The sequence below is a fragment of the Microcebus murinus genome, chromosome 9 (assembly GCF_040939455.1).
Source record: "Microcebus murinus isolate Inina chromosome 9, M.murinus_Inina_mat1.0, whole genome shotgun sequence".
Lineage (NCBI taxonomy): Eukaryota > Metazoa > Chordata > Mammalia > Primates > Cheirogaleidae > Microcebus > Microcebus murinus.
The window spans coordinates 21045055-21063660 of record NC_134112.1 but is presented as its reverse complement, the minus strand read 5'-3'; the positions used below and the strand labels follow the sequence as shown (position 1 = coordinate 21063660).

General features: G+C 35.5%; 1 protein-coding gene across 5 annotated transcripts in view; it reads right to left on the bottom strand.

Annotated features, from left to right (window-relative positions):
• The window catches only part of PDE1C (phosphodiesterase 1C), a 521012-nt gene that overhangs the window by 72666 nt on the left and 429740 nt on the right, over positions 1-18606 (bottom strand). For all 5 annotated transcript variants that reach the window (XM_076006325.1, XM_076006322.1, XM_076006323.1 and 2 more), the window contains 3 exons: positions 16553-16681; positions 7400-7501; positions 6710-6830 (listed from right to left, as the gene is read on the bottom strand). In XM_076006325.1, coding sequence (XP_075862440.1) covers positions 6710-6830; positions 7400-7501; positions 16553-16681 — 352 coding nt within the window. The remainder of the gene's footprint in view (positions 1-6709; positions 6831-7399; positions 7502-16552; positions 16682-18606) is intronic.

Genomic DNA, 18606 nt, shown 5'->3' with positions numbered 1-18606 from the left:
ATATTAAACAACTTCTAATTCCATGAACTTGCCCATACAATTATATCTCTTGTGTTCAATTGAGCTGAGTAGAATCGGTTATTAACAGCCTATTTTAAAACAGGGGTCGTTGAATTACCTTTGGAGAACAGATACAATTATGAATTGGAAAAGAATGTGCTGAAAGTAATGTAGAGGAATGAACTTCTACTGGTGACTCCAACTTGACTGATAACACAGTATCGTATGACTCTGTACAGCTACTGACCCTTGAGGAATTATTTATATACTTTCCTCTTCATTGAAGAGGTCAACATTTTCAACAAAGGGCAAAAGCATCAGTTGTCACAAAGGATTTTTTTTAACTAACTCATTTTTTTTTCCAGGACAGCTTAGAAAAATAAATATCATTCCTGTGGTAGAGGTTAAGATAAGTCGGTATGCAAAAGGAAGTTAATGAATACTGAGTGAATGAAAAGACAATAATTGGGTTAGAAGCACTCAAGTTCCTTTGGCCACTGGGACATTTATGACAGACAAGCTAGAGAGCAAGTAGGCAGGTAGCTGTTACCAAACCCCCATCCTTCTCCTCTTCCATTTCCTGTCCACACAGCTAGATTACGTTGTTTAGAATCACTGCCAGTTAGTGCTGGGTGATAGAACAAGAGCAGACGGGATGTGTTTCCAGCACAGTTCAGACCTGGAAAGTCTCCCATGCTTGCTCTTCTATGCTCTTCCCCCTTTTGCTGGCTTGATATAGACAAGCACCTGGGAGGCCAGATAGATGGCAGAGTCTGGTCTAAAGTCACTGCTCATTGGGGAACCACCTGCCAATCAAGGAACACTTGTACTTTACACAAGTGGGTGATAACTTCCATTTATGTGTGCTGTTACATGTGGGGGTTTGTTCATTACAGCAGCTGTATGTAAGCAGCAAGCCAGTCAAACGAAACAAGGGTCTTGTCTATATTGGAAGTTCACAGAGAAGATGACACCTGTCAATGTCAGAACTTCCGAAGACATTTAGGTAATATCTCAAGTGAGTCTTTTTAGGTGGAGTGAAGAGAAAGGAGACATTTGGGGAGGCAACAGGAGGATCAAGTTGAACAAAACACAGCGATGTACACTCCTCTGTCCCAGGGCAGGGAGGCACAAACATAAGGTATGAGAAAAGTATTATGATTTTGGATTTAAGATAGCATAGTAAAGTTTTAGCCATTTCCTCTCTCAGAAATTATCACCTCAAAAATAAGAAGAATGAGGAACAGAAATGCAAACATAAAAACTGGGAAAAATCTGTAATCTCAAATCAAAGCTACATAAGGAAGGGCTGCCAAATGCTGTGAATATCAGATAGGGGTGAAGAAAGATGCCAAGAGGCTGGGTGGAGAACAGAGATTGTATTACGAGAAGCCCTGCAACTGCAGCCCACCATAGTCGTGGAAAAATTCTAACACACACACACACACACACACACACACACACACACACACACCACTTCACAGGATCCTCATAATAAACCAAGGACAATTCCAGATAGCTTAGAACACTACTACTCTGATTTCTGCCTCGTACAAATCTTCAAATAGTTGGTCCAAAAGAATGCATTTTGCTCAAAGATGGTAAATAATAACAACAAAGTGAAGAAGAAGGGGGAGAGGAGAAGGAGGAAGGGGGATGAAGTAAAGGAGAAGGAGAAAATGGTGGGGGAGAAGAAGAGGTAGGGAAAGAGAAAAAGAAGAAAAAGAAGAGGATGAGGAAGTACCAGCAGCAGCAGCAGAAACAGCAAAAACAAAACAAAACAAAACTCAAACAACAGATGGGGAACACTCATCAGAAAAATGGTGCCACCAAGTGATGACCAAACATATTGCTACTAACAGAAAGAAGCTCCTGAAATTATCAGGAACGAGGGCTCAAGGCAGCAAGACCTAGCAGGGCACAGGAAAGATATGGACAAGAAAACCAGAAGCATATAATTAACGAAGATCGCGCTGGAAGCAGTACACAGGAGAAATGTCCTTCATGAAAACACGTTAAGGGACATGTACGGCAGGAATGAAAAAAGCAGGCCAAACAGAGGGATAAAGAAAATGTTGAAGAAATACAACAGACATGGAAAAGAAAGAAAACAGAGGTGACATATGAATTATTATTTTCCATAAGTAAGATAAATAAAAGAATGGAAGACATCTAAAGATTTAATCAATGCAACTTGAATCTATAGAGGAAAAGACCAACCATGTCCCAAGAAAAGCCAATGCATAATAATCATTGAAACACAACCTAGAAATGTCACCAGGCTTTAAAAGAAAAGAAATAATCCATACGTTTTATATGTTTGAAATTTTTCATAATAAAAAGTTTTTTATATAAAAGAAATAATCCTTAAGGCACATATGCAAAAAGACTTATCATCTGTATGTGGAAATAATTCCAGCATGGCTTTATCCTCTCCAGGGCAACATTCAAGGGTGGAAGACATTTGGGTGACATCTGCAAAAGATCTCAAGGAGAGAAAGTTTGATCCAAAAATGTCATACCCAAGCAAACCTGACCCAAGTATGACAGCAGTAGAAAAACTTGCAAGCACACAGTAATGTGGTTTCCATGAGTGCTTCTAGAAGAAATCATGTGAAGAACAACTTTGGCCAACCAAAAGATGAATGGGTCAACCATGGCCAAAGTGCCAACACTGAGTAGGACCTAGACAAGACGAACAACTGGAGGATTATGTTTTGCCAGAATTATTTATTTTCTACCTTTCTGAGTCGCATTGTTTCAGGTTGTGCTTTTTGTAAACAGCATCTAGTACATGAAATAGAATACTCATTTTAAAAATCAGGACAACTTAGAAATATTGACAAATAGTGACTGAATGACAAATAGAAACAAGGAATGAGTTACATTATGAAAGGAAAGAGGGAAAGATGTTGAGAGGCAATACATAACACTGGCTTCCTTATCTTTTAGAGAGGGGGTAAAATATATCATTTAAATCTGATATATAAAGTAATAGAGCTGTATTTAAATAATAAAGGCACACACTAGAAGAACTAAGCAAGTTAATAAAACCACAGAAATCAGGTGTTGGGGAGGAGGTGGGAGAAAGTAGAAGTTTACTAATTTTTATAGCAAAGAAATAATAGAAATAAATGGAGGATTTAAAGTTTCCGTTATCAAGTTAACTAGAAAACCTCAGAACATAATATAAAACTTCCATATCATCAGAAGACACAAATATATAGCAAAGCAGATGGCACAGACAATATCAGTGAGCTATTTCTAAAAAAACATAAAAACAGAAAGTATAGTATAAAATACGATAGTACCTTAGCTCAAACGTTCCTGTCATTTCAATAGATTTAATAGGGCTGTTTTTGATTAATAATAGAAAAGAACCTTAGATAGAGTCATTAAAAAACTCAATTATATGCAGTGTTTAAGACACACACAAATCAAAGTGTCTCTGAAAAGTTAAAAGTAAAAAGCTATGCAAAGATGGGGTTATAGTCTTAATATGAGTCTAATTTGAATTCTAGAAAAAGCATTAGTTGAGACAAAGAAGAGGGAGTTATAATGATAAAGGGTGCAATAAGCTCTGCTATGAAGATCTACAGTTATGAATATCCAAGAACCACATAGCATAGAACCAGCATTTCTGAAGCAAAAATTATTTCACACAAAAAGAGAAAATAAAAGAAATGGCTAGCAACCCATGATAGCTCAACTTTTTAAAAATGATATATAAAATACCCAAATGACATAAATAGGAAAGTAGAATGTACCTGATGTTATTTTAATTCTATACCCTGCAAATAAACGTTTTCATGAGCCATAAACATTTACAAAAGTCAATTATATAGTAGGTGATATACAAATTTCAAAACAACAAAAATATCCTTTGATCAAATTTCAGTAGACACAGATTAATTAGAAAGCTATTAAGCAAAGAAAACTATCACTAGAAAATTATAAACAAGGAAACAAACCCTTTAATCTGAAGCAACTCTTGGACAAAAGAGAGATCAATGCCAAAATTACAGAATATTTAGTAAAGAATGATTGTGAACACACTGCAGATAAGGACTTATGAGATTCGTGGTAAAAAAAGTCAAACTCCTAGCTTTCTATTTTCTAATATTAAATAAGCAAAAATGTAAATAAATAAATTGAGCATCTAACTCAGAAAGTTAGAAAAAAAATAAACTCAACTAGAAGAAATGAATTAATAAGAATGAAAATACTAATTAAATCATTATAAAACAAAAAGGAAATAATAACACAACCAATAATTAGATAATTTCATAGATAAAAAGAGGGAAAACCCAATTCATGAAATAAAAATGGGGAAATAATCACAGACACAGAGGAAATTATAAGAATTGTAAGAGATGTTTGCAAAATATAAAAATATACAATAATACAATGGCAATGAATCTCAAGGCTTTCACAAAAAGATGCATTTACCAAGGAGGCAAACTTATACCTCTTTAAAGTCAATATTTCATCAAAATCACTCTGAGGCAGTGGCTTGAATTTTGTAAAATATGGTTATCAAACTGAAGCTGTAACTTACTCTTTTAGAAAAGCATGGAAGGTCTGGTCCATCTGTACTGAGGCTATGCCCTTATTTTGAAATATAACTCAACTTTCCAAATGCAGTTTTTAAAAGAACTCCACAGCCCCATTGTGATTTCCCATTTGAACTGTCCAATTTAAAATCTATAGTTAAGAGCAGAGACATTTCTCTTGTGTGGGTTACTTATTATGGCTTATGGCATCTGGGTTAAAATATTAGGTCAATAAAAATAATTTACTGAATTATAATTACCAAAAAATAGTTCCAGTCTAGTGAGCTAACATTCCATTTCCAACAGGCAAGAAATTTGATATGGTTATTTTCACACTGCCTTCACATTTTCATTCAATTCAAGTATATGTGTATACAAACAAGGTTCCCTTTATGAGGAAAAAATGTTCACGTATTTACTAAGTAATTTATATTCACTCTCTCATAATTAAAAAAAAGGAATCACTTCAATACCTCAAACTTATATGAGTTAGCTATGCGCTATCATTTGGCAACAGACTGAATACTTCCAGCTGTAGGGGGTACTACTGTAAAAGTGCTATCAAAGAAAGCATATAACAAGGGGAGTGGATATTTGAAGAAAATCCTCTTACGACTATTAGAAAAACAGCTTTTGGAAAAATGGCTCAAAATGAACCCTTGATAAAGGATGAATTTGTGTAACTCTAGTTCCTTTGCAACACTGGACCCCCTTGAGAACTACTCTGGGAGGGCAAGGATGACATTGCAAAGAGAAATAACCATACACTGAATAGGGTACCTGCTGGCATGTGCATGTAACAGCTTGGGTGTGTGCAGGTGTAGGCGGACATCTGTAGGACAGAGTGAAGGAAATGTAGGGCATGTAAAGCTGAAAAGGTCTTAAGAAAACATCTGGTGCAACCTTACCTACATCCTTCCCCACCACACACACACAAAAGCAAATCATAGATAAGACCACAGGGAATGAGAGGGGTGATCTGATTAGACCTAGGCCAAAAACTAGTTGGAATAAAGTCTCCAATAATAGCCTTCTGGCTTTAGTTTAATATGCTATTAACTCTAGTCCTACTTTATGACCAGAGTGTACAGGTTCAGGAGGAAACATACACACACACACACACACACACACACACACACACACACACGAGTTCTATAATTTTTCCATTCAAACTAGAATCTAAGAGTAAGAATAATCACAGAAGTAATCTTCTTCCAAAAATCTAAGTTATATGATTTATTAACCAGCAAAAGATCCTAGCTCTTGTCAGTTTGGGGGCCTAAGTTGAGACTAGTGTTTATAAGCAGTATTTTACGGGAACCTTAGAGGTCTCTGAATCCATGCTGTTAACCTCCCTTCTCAAATTAATAAGAACTGAATTAACTGTAATTTAGATCCCCAAATCTACACATCATGCCTTCAAACTCAGGCCAGCATGTCTGGAAGCAGCAGATGTCTGAATGGCAGTTCTGGAGATGAGGTTAGTGCACGTGACTGAATTTGAGAAGACTTTAGTCTTAGTGCCATGCATTTATTTCCCTTTTAGTTTCTCTACTTCTATGTATGGTTTTTGTGTATTTGTTTAAAAGCAATGCACACTTATTAAAGACTCCGTCTACTCTTATAGATAACACAACACTGAATTTTAGGATGCAGTTAAGTATAAATATAATTGAAACAGTAGTTGCTAGTGATTTTCTCACCCCAAATTGCCACACCTCGTTTTGGAATTTCACAGCATGGGCTTGTCCACTCAAATGAAACTCAATCAATTATAACAGAGAGATGAATTCAACATCAATATCTTAATCCCACAGGGCAATGCCACAGTAACTGCCATTTTGTCAACTTAGTAGAAAAGAAGCAAAATAGTAAAAGACACCTCAAATGACATTTTGACAAAAGATTGCCACGAGGAAATGCTTTTCTTTTTTCCCAACAGAAATGCACAGGATAGAAATACCATGTTCTGAGAATTAGCATTTAGGTAAGATTCAAACATTACATAATCAGAAAGCCAAAGAAAGCTGTGGAACCCTCCCTCCCCCAAGAAAATTGCTGTGATCTTAATAGTCCTTATCATAGTGTTGCTGATAGGAAAATTTATAAAATATTCAGTGACCACAGCCCTGACGGACAGTAGAGCAACAAGGTACCTGTCTGAAGAACTCCTCCAGGAGCGACATTGTCCAGCGATGATGGAGGTCCCACGCTTTTGCAGGATGGCTAATATCTGCCGTGTGCAGCATGAGGGATAAGGCTTTTGGCTTTTCAATTCTGCAAACCACAAAGCACCCAAATGCATAATGACCACATTCTCAGAACCTCAGTAAGAGTTTTTAAAAAATCATTAATTTCTTTAATCCATTCCATTCTCCTGTCTCACGCTCCACTTCAGCTAAACTGAGGAAAAGGCATCATTTCATCCTGCGACCGGGATATTCGTCAGCGTGGTCTCTACGCTTATTGCACTGGACTCTTCCGACTCAAACTCATTTCTGAAATGACTGCATCGTTCGTAAAGACAACAGGAATCTAAGAATCACTGACTTTTATTTGTTGTCTCTGCATTAAGTGGATCCTTGATAACCTAGTTTCCCACAGGGAAATATTTTAAATTCTAACTGGGGAAAACTGTTAACTGGCTCCATTATTTATTTCAGCCCCCATGAGAACATACCTAATTGTGACATGTACAATTTTCATGCTCTTTCCCCCAAACATCACCATTTCATGAGACCACTCAATGAAGTTATGTTGAAGGGGATATGTTTCAAAGGTACAATGGCTTGGACAAGCACCAGTTCAAGCACTTATGCAAATGCAGATGTCACAGGCCCACTTACGCTTCTGGCTGCTGCAGAGCAGTCTTCATGGCTTTGATTTGTTGAAAGTGACAAGACATATCTGTGGCCATCACCATCTCAATTACCAAGGTTCGGAACTCCCTTTTAGGAACACCCGTGGAGAAAAAAGGTGGAAGTGAAAAATGGAAAGTAAAAATTAGTTTATTTTTTTGCCACTTCTAATCAAAGTCAGTTAATTATTTCTGACATATCTAATCTAATTTGAATCTTTTAGGTGAGCTTGTTTTTAAAAGGAATAAATGAAGGTTAAGGACTAAGGAAACCATTTATTAGGAATGTGATACATGGGATATACATATAATTTGGAAAATTAACTCACACAGGAAAATTCCAGTCAAAGTGAAAAGTGTACAAAAACTCTTCCTTCTCAACTGGATTCAGAGTTTTAAGAAAGAATTAACTTGAAAACAATCGTAGGAGGTAGGCTTATAGTCCATATTCCACTTTGGGTATAGGTGTTCCATCTTTTTTTAAAAAATAGACTGTATTTTCTAGAACAGTTTTAGGTTTACAGAAATACTAAGCAGATAGTATAGAGAGTTCCCAGACACCCTCTCTCTGCACAGGTTTTCTTATTTTTCACATCTTGCATTAATGTGGTGCATTTATTACAATTGATAAACCAATACTGATACATTATAGTAACTACAATCCATAGTTTACATTGTCCCATGTTGCACAGTTCTACTGGTTTTGACAAATGCATAACGGCATGTATCTACCACTACAGTATCATATGGAACAATTCCAGCACCCTAAAATCCCCTGTGCACCCCCTATTCACCCTCTCTCCCTTCCCCCAAACCCTGCCAACCACTGATCTTTTTGCTGTCTCTAACAACTTTATTGAAGTATAATTTACATAGAATAAATTGCTTCCATATAAATTGTACAATTCAATGAGTTTTAACAATTGAATAAGCTTTTAAAAATACCACTGCAATCATGATACCAAATATTTCTATCACCCTCAAACCAAGCCCTAGGCAAACTCTGATCTGTTTGCCTCTCTAGAATAGTTTGCATTTTCTAGTTTTATATACATATATATGTGTATGTGTAGGTATATAGGTGCCCATACATATATAATATATATTAGACACTATATATATACACACACATATGTTCCCATGTGCGTACACACACACATATAAAATGCAAAATGTACTCGTTTCTGACTTCCTTTACTCAGCATAATGAGTCTTGATCTGCTCATGTGGTAGTTCATCGACAGTTCATTCTCTTTTATTGCTGAGTGTGTTCTATTCTGTGTGTTTACCACAATTTGTTATCCATTTACCAGATGATGGACATTAGAGTTATTAGATTCTAGTTTGGGGCTATTGTGATTAAAGCTGCTATGAGCATTCATGCACAGGTCTTTGTGTGGACGTATGTTTTCATTTCTCTGGGGAAAACACCTAGAAGTAGAACATCTGGTTTACAAGATAGCTGAATGTTTAACTTTATAAGAAACTGCCAAACATTTTTCACAGTAGTCGTATCAGTTTTTATTTTGACCACCAGTATATGAAGTTTCTAGCTTTTCTTTGCCTACTCTTGTCAACTTCTAATTTCAGCCATTCTTCTGATGGATGATGAATGAGTAATGGCATCTCACTATGGTTTTAATTTGCATTTCTTTGATGACTGCTGATGTCAGGCACCCACCTTTTCATGTCCTTATGTATATCTATTTTTTAGGAAAATGTTGTTTCAAAACTTTCCCTTTTTAAAATCAGCTTGTTTGTCTTCTTATTGAGTTGTAAAAGTACGTTATACAGTCTACATACAAACCCTATGTAAGATATTAGTATATGTGTTGTAAATAATTTCTCCAATTTCTTGACTTGCTTCCCCCCCAATGTCTTCCAAAGAGCATAAGGTTTTAATTTTAATAAAGTTAAATTCATCATTTTTAAAAATGCTTCCTGCTTTTTATGTCCTGGGATATTGCCACCTACCCACAAGGATTTTGCTGTTTTCCTCTGAAGTCTTGCCCTTTTAGCTTTTATGTTTAAGTCTACGACCAATTTTGAGTTAATTTTTAAGTATGGTGTGAGATAAGGGTCAAAGTTATTCTTTTCCATATGGATATCCAATTGTTCCAACACTATTTGTTGAAAATATTTTCCTAACCCCATTGAATTGAGTAGGCATCTTTGCCATAAATCAACTGATGAGTCAATTTCAAAACTTTCAGTTCTGTTCCATGGATTTGTATGTCTATCTTTTCGCCAATAAAATACTGTCATGATTACTGTAACTTAATAGTTTGCTTTGAAGTCAAGTAGTGTGAGACCTTTAACCTTGCTCTTTTTTTATTATAAAAATTGTTTGGGTTTATATTTCTATGTACATTTTTTAATAACTTTGGCAATTTCTAACATCATTCTGCCAGAATTTTGATTGTGGTTATATTGAATCTATGATAAATTTTGGAAGATTTTCATAGCTTTACAATAGTAAGTCTTCCACTACATGATGACAGCATATCTCTTAATTTATTTAGGTCCTCTTTAATCAGAAATTTTCTGTAGTTAGTAGTGAAAAAAAGTTGCACTTTTTAAAAAAAAAAATTATTAAGTGTTTTTTAGTTTTTGTAGTATTATAAAGGAATTTTTAAATTTCATTTTCCAATGGTTTATTGCTAGTCTATAATTTTTTTTTACACCAACCTTGTAGTCTGTGACCTTGCAAGATTCATCGCCAGTTCTAGTAGCTGCTTTATAGATTCTTAGGATTTTCTACTTAGACAATCAAGTTATCTGCTAATATAGACATCTACCAATGTTGATGAAAGTAAGAACAGGCATCCTTGTCTTGTTCCCAGTCTCAGGGGAAAAGTGTTCAATATTTCACCATTAAGCTTGATGTTAGCTATAGACTTTTCACAGGCGCTCTTTACTTAGTTGAGGACATTCCCTTCCGTTTCCAGTTTGCTGAGAGTTTTTACATGAATAAGTGCTGAATTTTGTCAAATGCTCTTTATACACCTATTGAAATGACTATATACTTTTCTCTTTTTCTTAAAACATAGTGAATTATTTTTATTATTTTTTGAATACTGAATTAACCTTGCATTCCTAGGATAAACTCTACATATTAGACTGAATTCTCCAGAGAAACCAATAGGAAATATACATATAGACAAACAGATTTATTACAAGGAATTGGCTCATGTAATTATAGACATTGACAAGTCCCAAGATCTGCAGGGTGAGTCAGCAAGTTGGAGATCCAGGAGAGATGATGGTGTTGTTCCAGTACAAAGACCAGCAGGCTCAACCCCCAGGAAAAGCCTGTATTTTAGTTCAAAGACAGGCAGAAAGAATTCTCTCTTCTCAAGGGAGGGTCGGCATTTTTGTTCTATTTAGGCCTTAGACTGATTTGCAGGAGGCCCATTCATATAAGGAAGGGCAATCTGCTTTATTCAGTCATCTATTTATATGCTAATCTCATCCAAAAACACCCTCATAGAACCATCCAGAATAAAATTCAACCAAATATCTGGACATAGTGTGGCCCAGTTAAGTTGACACATGAAACTAACCATCACACCCTGCCTGGTCATGATGTACACTTTTTATATACTGTTATATTCAAATTGTTAATATGTTATGAAGGATTGTTGTATCTATGTTCATGAGGCATATTGGTCTCTAATATTCATTTTTGAGATGTTTTTGTCAGGGTACGGTATCAAAATTATGTCTCATAAAACAAATTGAAAAACATTTCTTCTTTCTCCACTTTCTAAATAAATATGCATAAGATTCATATATTTCTTCTTTGTGTATTTCATAGAATTCACCAGTGAAAGTATCCAAGCTTGGAGATTTCTTTGTGGAAATGACAAATTCCATTTCTTTAATAGACGTGGTATTAGTCAGATTTTCTGTTTCATCTTCTATGAGTTTTGGTAAGTTGTACTTTTTAGGGAATTTGTCCATTTCATCAAGGTTGTAAAATTAGTTGAGATAAAAAGTTGTTTGTAACATTTCCTTATGCATTTGATATCTATAGGATCTGACGTTGGTGATTTGTATTCTCTCCCTTTTTTACTGATCAGTTGACTTAGAGGTTTACCAATTTTGTTGCTTTTTTCAAAGAGATAGATTTTAGCATTGTCAATTTTTTGCTATTGTTTGTTTTCTATTTTGTTGATTTCTTCACTTATCATTACTAATTCCTTCCTTCTATCTACCTTGAGTTTACTTTACTCTTCTTTTTCTAGCTTCCTGAAGTCATTATGTTTGGATTTTTTCTTCCATACTAATACATGCATTTATAGCTATAAATTTCCCCTAAACTCTGCTTTAATGGTATTCAACAAATTTGTAATATGTGACATTCTCATTTTCATTAAATTTAAACTATTTTCTAGTTTCCTCTTTGATTAACTTTTTGACTTATGAATTATTTAGAAGTGTGTTGGTTAATCTTCAAACATTTGGTTTTCCTAAATATCTTATTCTTATTTATTTCTAATTTAAATCCATTGTAGTCAAAAAACATACTATTTAAGCTTGTAATATTTTTTTGAAAAAATGTTTTAACAGGCTGGGCACGGTGGCTCATGCCTGTAACCCTAGCACTCTGGGAGGCAGAGGCAGAGGGATCACTTTCGCTTAGGAGTTCAAGAACAGCCTGGGTAAGAGCGAGATCCCATCTCTAAAAAAAAAAATAAATTAATAAATAAATATTTTTAAAAATAGGAATTTTTTAAATTTCCTTCTAAATCTCTTCATGACCCACTGGTCATTTGGGAGCATATTGTTGAATTTAATTTCCATGTGTTTGTATAGTTTCCAGTATTCTTCTTATTATTGATTTCTAGTTTTATTCCATTGTGGTCAGAGAAAATACTTGGTATAATTTCAATTTTTTTTGAATTTTTAAAACTTGTTTTGTGGCCTAACATATGGTCTATCCTTGAGAACAATCTATGAGCCGAGGAGAAGAACATGCATCTGCAGCTGTCGGCTGAAATGTTCTATAAATATTTACTACATCCATTTGGTCTACAGTGTGGATTAAGTCCAATGTTTCTTTGTTGATGCTCTGCCTGGATGATCTGTCCAATGCTGAAAGTAGAGTGTCGAGGTCTCCAACGATTATTATATTGGAGTCTATCTTTCTCTCTGTTTTTTACTCATTCATTATTTTATCATATGATTAAAGAAAGAGGGCTTTCTCATTCTTCCTTTTTCTCCTTTAAATGTCTGATGTTGTTTCAAGTCACTAAGTTTGCGGTGATTTGTTACAGCAGCCAGAGGAAACTAGTGCAGTGATTAACAATGTAAATACATGTGAAGAATAAAAAGAAATTAGAGAATGAGAATTTAATAATAAATTATGATAGCCTGGGGTACTGAAACTATAATGTCCACATGAGAAGGCGAGGGGTTAATTGTCACTTGATTCTCCTTTGGCCCTCTAGGCTGCATTTAACAAGTGCCCGGTGGAGAAGCACCTTCCGAGGATACCCAGGGGAGGAGAAGTCCTGTGTTCTCCTGGAGCTCACAGCGTGTGAGCCTGGGTTGCGGTTGAGCTATTGAGGCTTAGGCTGCTGAAGAGTTACTATAACATTATTGTTGAGTTTATTACTGTTTTACTTTACTTCTTTGGTAAAGATTATGGATAAATTAATTGTTTTCTTTTTCTTTTTTCTGCTATGGCCTCATCAGGAAAGAAATATCTTCTTTTTTCCTTCCTCATTAACACTAACAAATACACTCTATGCTTCTCCACCAGCTCCAGTACTCCAAAAAAAAAAAAAAAAAAAAAAGCAGTGAGACATTTCTCACTCTGGAAGCTGTTTGACTACAGGAGAGAGGAAAATAGTATTTTTTACATAAGTTTCAAAATGAGAAAGCCACCAAGTAGGAACGGTTGGAGACTGTGGTTATCAGAGAAGTGGGTAGCATGGTTCTGAGGGAGTTTAACCCCTAGAAAAGCAGCAGGAGAGGGAGGACCGGGCAGGTCCTCCAAGGGCTCCAAGTCACGGATACCTGCACACTCTTAATACACAGCACCCCGCAAGTGGACAGATGTCGGAGGGAAACAGCTGTACGAATGCCCATGAAGACTAAACTCTATGAAAGGAACTCGCTTCAGATTATGATGAAATTAGAATCTGTGAGGGCATCCTTTATCTGTGCTTGGCACCAAGGAGAAAAAGATTAACATACGGCTGATTAGATCATTTGCAATTTTAATGAAAAATTCCGTTTCTTACAACGCATATTTTATACATAGAATGAGCAATATATGTTTTATGTGCTCTTAAGGTGATAGTTACATCTCAGAGTGATTACATAGCACTTGAGTACTTAATGAAAGGATGTTCTAGGAGAAATTTGTGATAAATAGCTCCAGAAAAACCTGTGAATATCTCAGGGAGCTTCTTGTTTCTTCTTAAATGAAACCAGAAACAGTTACTGTATGCATTTAAATGTCCTGCTCTCAGAGCATCTTGTGTTCTTAAAGTCACTGGATTATAAAAGTTCTCCAACCTCTTTTCATTTACCTTACTAAGGATAAAAATGCCAGCTCTACATATTGAAAATACAAAGAGCTGACCACAATAGAAATCTTTTTTTTAATTTTTAATTTTTTTATTTCAGTATATTATGGGGGTGCAGGTGTTTGGGTTGCATATGTTGCCTTTGTCCCACCCAAGTCGGAGCTTCAAGTGTGTCCATCCCCCAGACAGTGTGCACTGCACCCAAAAAAAATGTCTTTGATATGTCCTATCTTATGGTAAATACCACTAAACTTCACACTCTAAATGCTAGTTGAGGTCACAAATCCAATGACCATCTATAAACAAAATATCAGTGAAGTTGGAATTTATTTATTTATTTATTTATTTATTTATTTATTTATTTATTTTCTATCTCTCTCTTTACCTCTGATAACATTCACTTTATATATCTGGGTGCTGCAGTGTTGGGTACATATATATTTAGAATTATTATGTCCTCTTGATGAAATGATCTCTTTATCATCTTATAATGACTTTGTTTGTCTTTTTTACAGTTTTTGTCTTGAAATCTATTTTATCTGATACAAAAATAGCCATTGCTGTTCTTTTTTGGATTTCATTCACATGGAATATCTTTTTCCATCCCTTTATTTTCAGTTGTATGTGTGTCGTTATAGGAGAAGTGGGTTTCTTGCAGACAACATCCAAGGTATAGTTGTCTCTTATTGCTTTATCCATTCAGTTAATCTATGTTTTTTGATTGGAGAGTTTAGTCCATTCACATTCAATGTTGTTATTGATAGGTAAGGACTTACGACTGCCATATTGTTATTTGATTTTTGGTTGTTTTGTGGTCCTCTTTTCCTTTCTTCCCTCCTGTCCTCCTTTGTTAAAAGTGATTTTCTCTGGTACAGTATTTTACTGTCTTGCATTTTATTTTTTGTGTATCAATTGTAGGTGTTTTGATTTGAGGTAACCATGAGGATTGCAGAAAACATTTTATAATCAATTATTTTAAACATATGGCAACTCTGATTATAAACAAACATAGGCTACAGCAATAAAGAAGTTTCCACTGAATTAAGATGTTTCAATATCTGAGTACTTCATGATTTCACTCTTTCTTTGAGATAATATTTTTACTTCTTTTCTCTCTTCGAGATGATAAAGATAATGCTGAATAAGAAGCACAAATATATAAGGCTAGCACATAAACAGATTTCACTGTATTTTCAACTGATTAGTTTGACATTGTTTTATACTAAATTCACCTAAGTTTTTCTGAATCATTCAATTTTATAACTCATTGTAATCAGAGGTAATATTCAAATTATTCACAGCTAGAACTTTGGGAATAACCCCCAATAAGAATGCAGGGCTAAAGATAAACAGCAAGGGTAGTTGCATTGGTATGTACCAATGTGTTCCAGCATGAATTGATATGTTCCAGTTTACTCCAGGTGGTTATGGGTTTAGGTACTTCCTACACCAGCCTCATTACCCTAGCTGTAGAATGAAAGAGTGAATGAAGTTCATGATTTCATGGGGACTCTTAGCCACTCATACTGAAAATCAGTTTCTCGAATTTATTGTTCGCTATGACTTATTTCTCTGAATCCTTGAGAATAGTGAGCACATACTCAATACAAAGCTGATCGTTTAATTAAAACAGAAGGACTATATGAGTCACACTGGATTCTGAACTTTGCAAGAATTTAGATGATTTTGTTTATAAGCTTTGAAACACCTTGACTTAAATTTATAGCTACAATGATTTACAGGCTTCCTATATGTGCCACGAAGTATGCAAGCATTCTAAATGGATGATGTCATTATTATCATTCTAACCCCACTGCAGGGTAAATGTTATCTATTTTCTAGAAATTAAATTTTTTAAAGATATAAAGAGTTTGAGTTCCTCAGTGTCATAAAGCTAGTAGGTGACTGAGTCCATGTTCAAACCCAGGTGTGCCTAAATCCAAAGACACACAATGTCACTTAGGTAATAGAATTAAGTACCCATGATTTTGTTTTTAAAGCGTCAAAATAATTTTCTCGGAAAATCTCAAATGATTGTTAAGAAGTCCAAATAAATATGAGTAAAAAACAAATGTCAAATCATAAAATTCAGATTTAAGAAGCTCAGATAAAAGCAACACATGTTTCCTAAGGTAATAAACAACGAATATTTCCAAACTGTCCTCAATTGGACATTGTTAGAAGAGGCTTTTCAAACTTTCTTCCTTGAGAATGTTTAGCACGATACTGAATTATTTGACTCAAACTGGTTTCATTTCCCTTTTCATTAATAGAAAAGCAACGTAAAGCTAGCAAAATAAAGTAGCTGAAACCTAATCATAACATTCTATAGCCTTTATTTATAAATTTGAATATTTGTGTCAATACGAAATATATATAGAGAGAAATCTCTCTCATACACAGACAGAATGAGCAAGCAAGAGAAAGAATGTGTGTGTGTGTGTGTGTGTGTGTGTGTGTGTGTGAGAGAGAGAGAGAGAGAGAGAGAGAGAAAATGCTAATAAAAATTTTAAACAAGGCATTATCGCCTCAAAAGCACCATATTCATTTATCTTCACAGTTCCTTCCCTGGCCTCCAAGTGTCTCTCCCGTCTCATCCTTACCTCCAGTCATCCTTTGAGAGGTTGACCAAAATATTCATTTCCTCGTCCTCTTGTAGGAGGCGATAGGCTGCGCTCAAATGGTGATTTTCCAGTACAGATCTATCGTTGTACAGAATAGCCGGATCAGACCTGAACAAAAAGCCAAGCAAAACTGAGCATGTTCAACAGTTCAGATTTCTCCCCATACCTCTCACAGGTGAGACTGCACTGTCACTTTTTCCTATGTTTAGAAATTATCTTTGCCTCCGTGCCATTTATATGAACCAAATGCTCAACCAATACTATAAAGCAAAAAGCAAAAAGACAATGAATGTGAAGACTTTAAAATACTATAAATCATCAACAGTTGGACGTAGGGTATTTTACTATGAACACATATGTGGGTGGGAAATATCCAGCCTGAGAACTCTCTGAAAACTGTTTTATAACAAGATATCAATTACCTATACTAGTAGCAAAACACATTTTTCAGAATGTGGGTCACATCAGATTTCCTTATATTTTCTGGAATGGTGTTAATTTTTTTTTTTATTTCATTCAGTGAACACACTGGTTTATTTATTTCAGGTGTAATTTGTGGAACTCATACCACCTGGTAGGTACTATCTACAAGCTGCCTTTGATCTTGCCCTTAAATTTTTCTATGCAAAACCCACATGTGGAAGGAAGACTGAGAGTAAAGAATATGAAGATTATATGTCAGTGGTTAGTCCCTGTATCAGAGACTGTTCTATAACCAAATGTCACCAAACACAAGGCTGTATGCTATTTTAATACCTTCAATTTAATGAAAGCATAGATTATTAGAGCTTATCTGTTTCTCATCAAGGAAGCTTAGTTCCAGAGGTTTAAAGTGACTTCTACAGGTCTTCTGACAGACCAGTGCTCCTCAAGATAGCTTCCACCTGTTATTGGCCAAACTTTGGGATGTACTTCACATACCTTCAAAGTGTGTTAGGCTTAAAATTTTATCCATCAAAGGATAAAGGACCTAGTCACAGACTTAGTTTTCTGCACATGGATCACATGGGCTGAAATGTTTTGGATAAAGTTCTGTTGAAGAGGGCCAATGTTTAAATTTCATTCCAAACCAAGCCTAACTACACTCACTGGAATTTTCCCACTTCTACAGAGATAACACAAAACATGCAAATTCCAAAGTGAAGATCTGCTCTTATATCTGGTGAGTAAATTAGGTACCAACTGATGGGTATTTTGTGAGTGACAATAACCTATTTTCCAACTCCGGTAATTAAGCTGTTTTCCTCTAAGTTGTGACTGGTTAGGGACACTAGTCTCCAGGCAAGATCCACATACAGTTGTTCCACCCACCTCTCCTCCTTCAGCAGGTGCTATCACCTCAGTTTCTGCTCAAAAAAAAAAAAAGGTTCCACCCACAGACACACATTAAAGAGTCCTTATCTATGGAATTCCCTCTGTTAAAGACCTTGGAACAGAACCACAAAAGGCTGCTTCCAGCAGCTGAGACTACTCTAAGTGAGGAGGCAGGAAGGAGGAACCAAAACCAGTAGCTTAAGTCCTTTTGTCTGCTTCCATTCCATTGAAATTCCCCTTCTGAGCAGAGATCAGACGATATTGTCTTCTTTTGTGTACCCTGTAATTAAGTGTTGAGTTCATTAAATACATGTAGATCAATTTAATGAACACAAACCTATCTGGAGTGTGCACCTGCTTTTTCAAGTGAAATCAGCAAGTATTTACTTGGTGTTAGACTCCCATCCCTCCCTACTACATTCTTTCTCTTTGCCTGGAGACCAGTATCAGAACCAGTCACCACTCAGAGGAAAATGGCTTAATTACAGGAGTTAGAAGTGCCACCTTTCCCCAAATCCTAGCTTCTTTCCATTCATATGTCAAGGCTCAATTAACCCTATTGTCAGATTCTTTCCAGTTCCACATAATTGTCTCGGAGACAGTAAGTTCTTAGACCAGGAGAGGGCACACAAAGCTTCATCCTAAGGAGAAATGACAACTGACTGGTGCTGCTTGCCTGGAATTCTCTGTTGGGAGAAGTACTAGGGATAAATCCATGA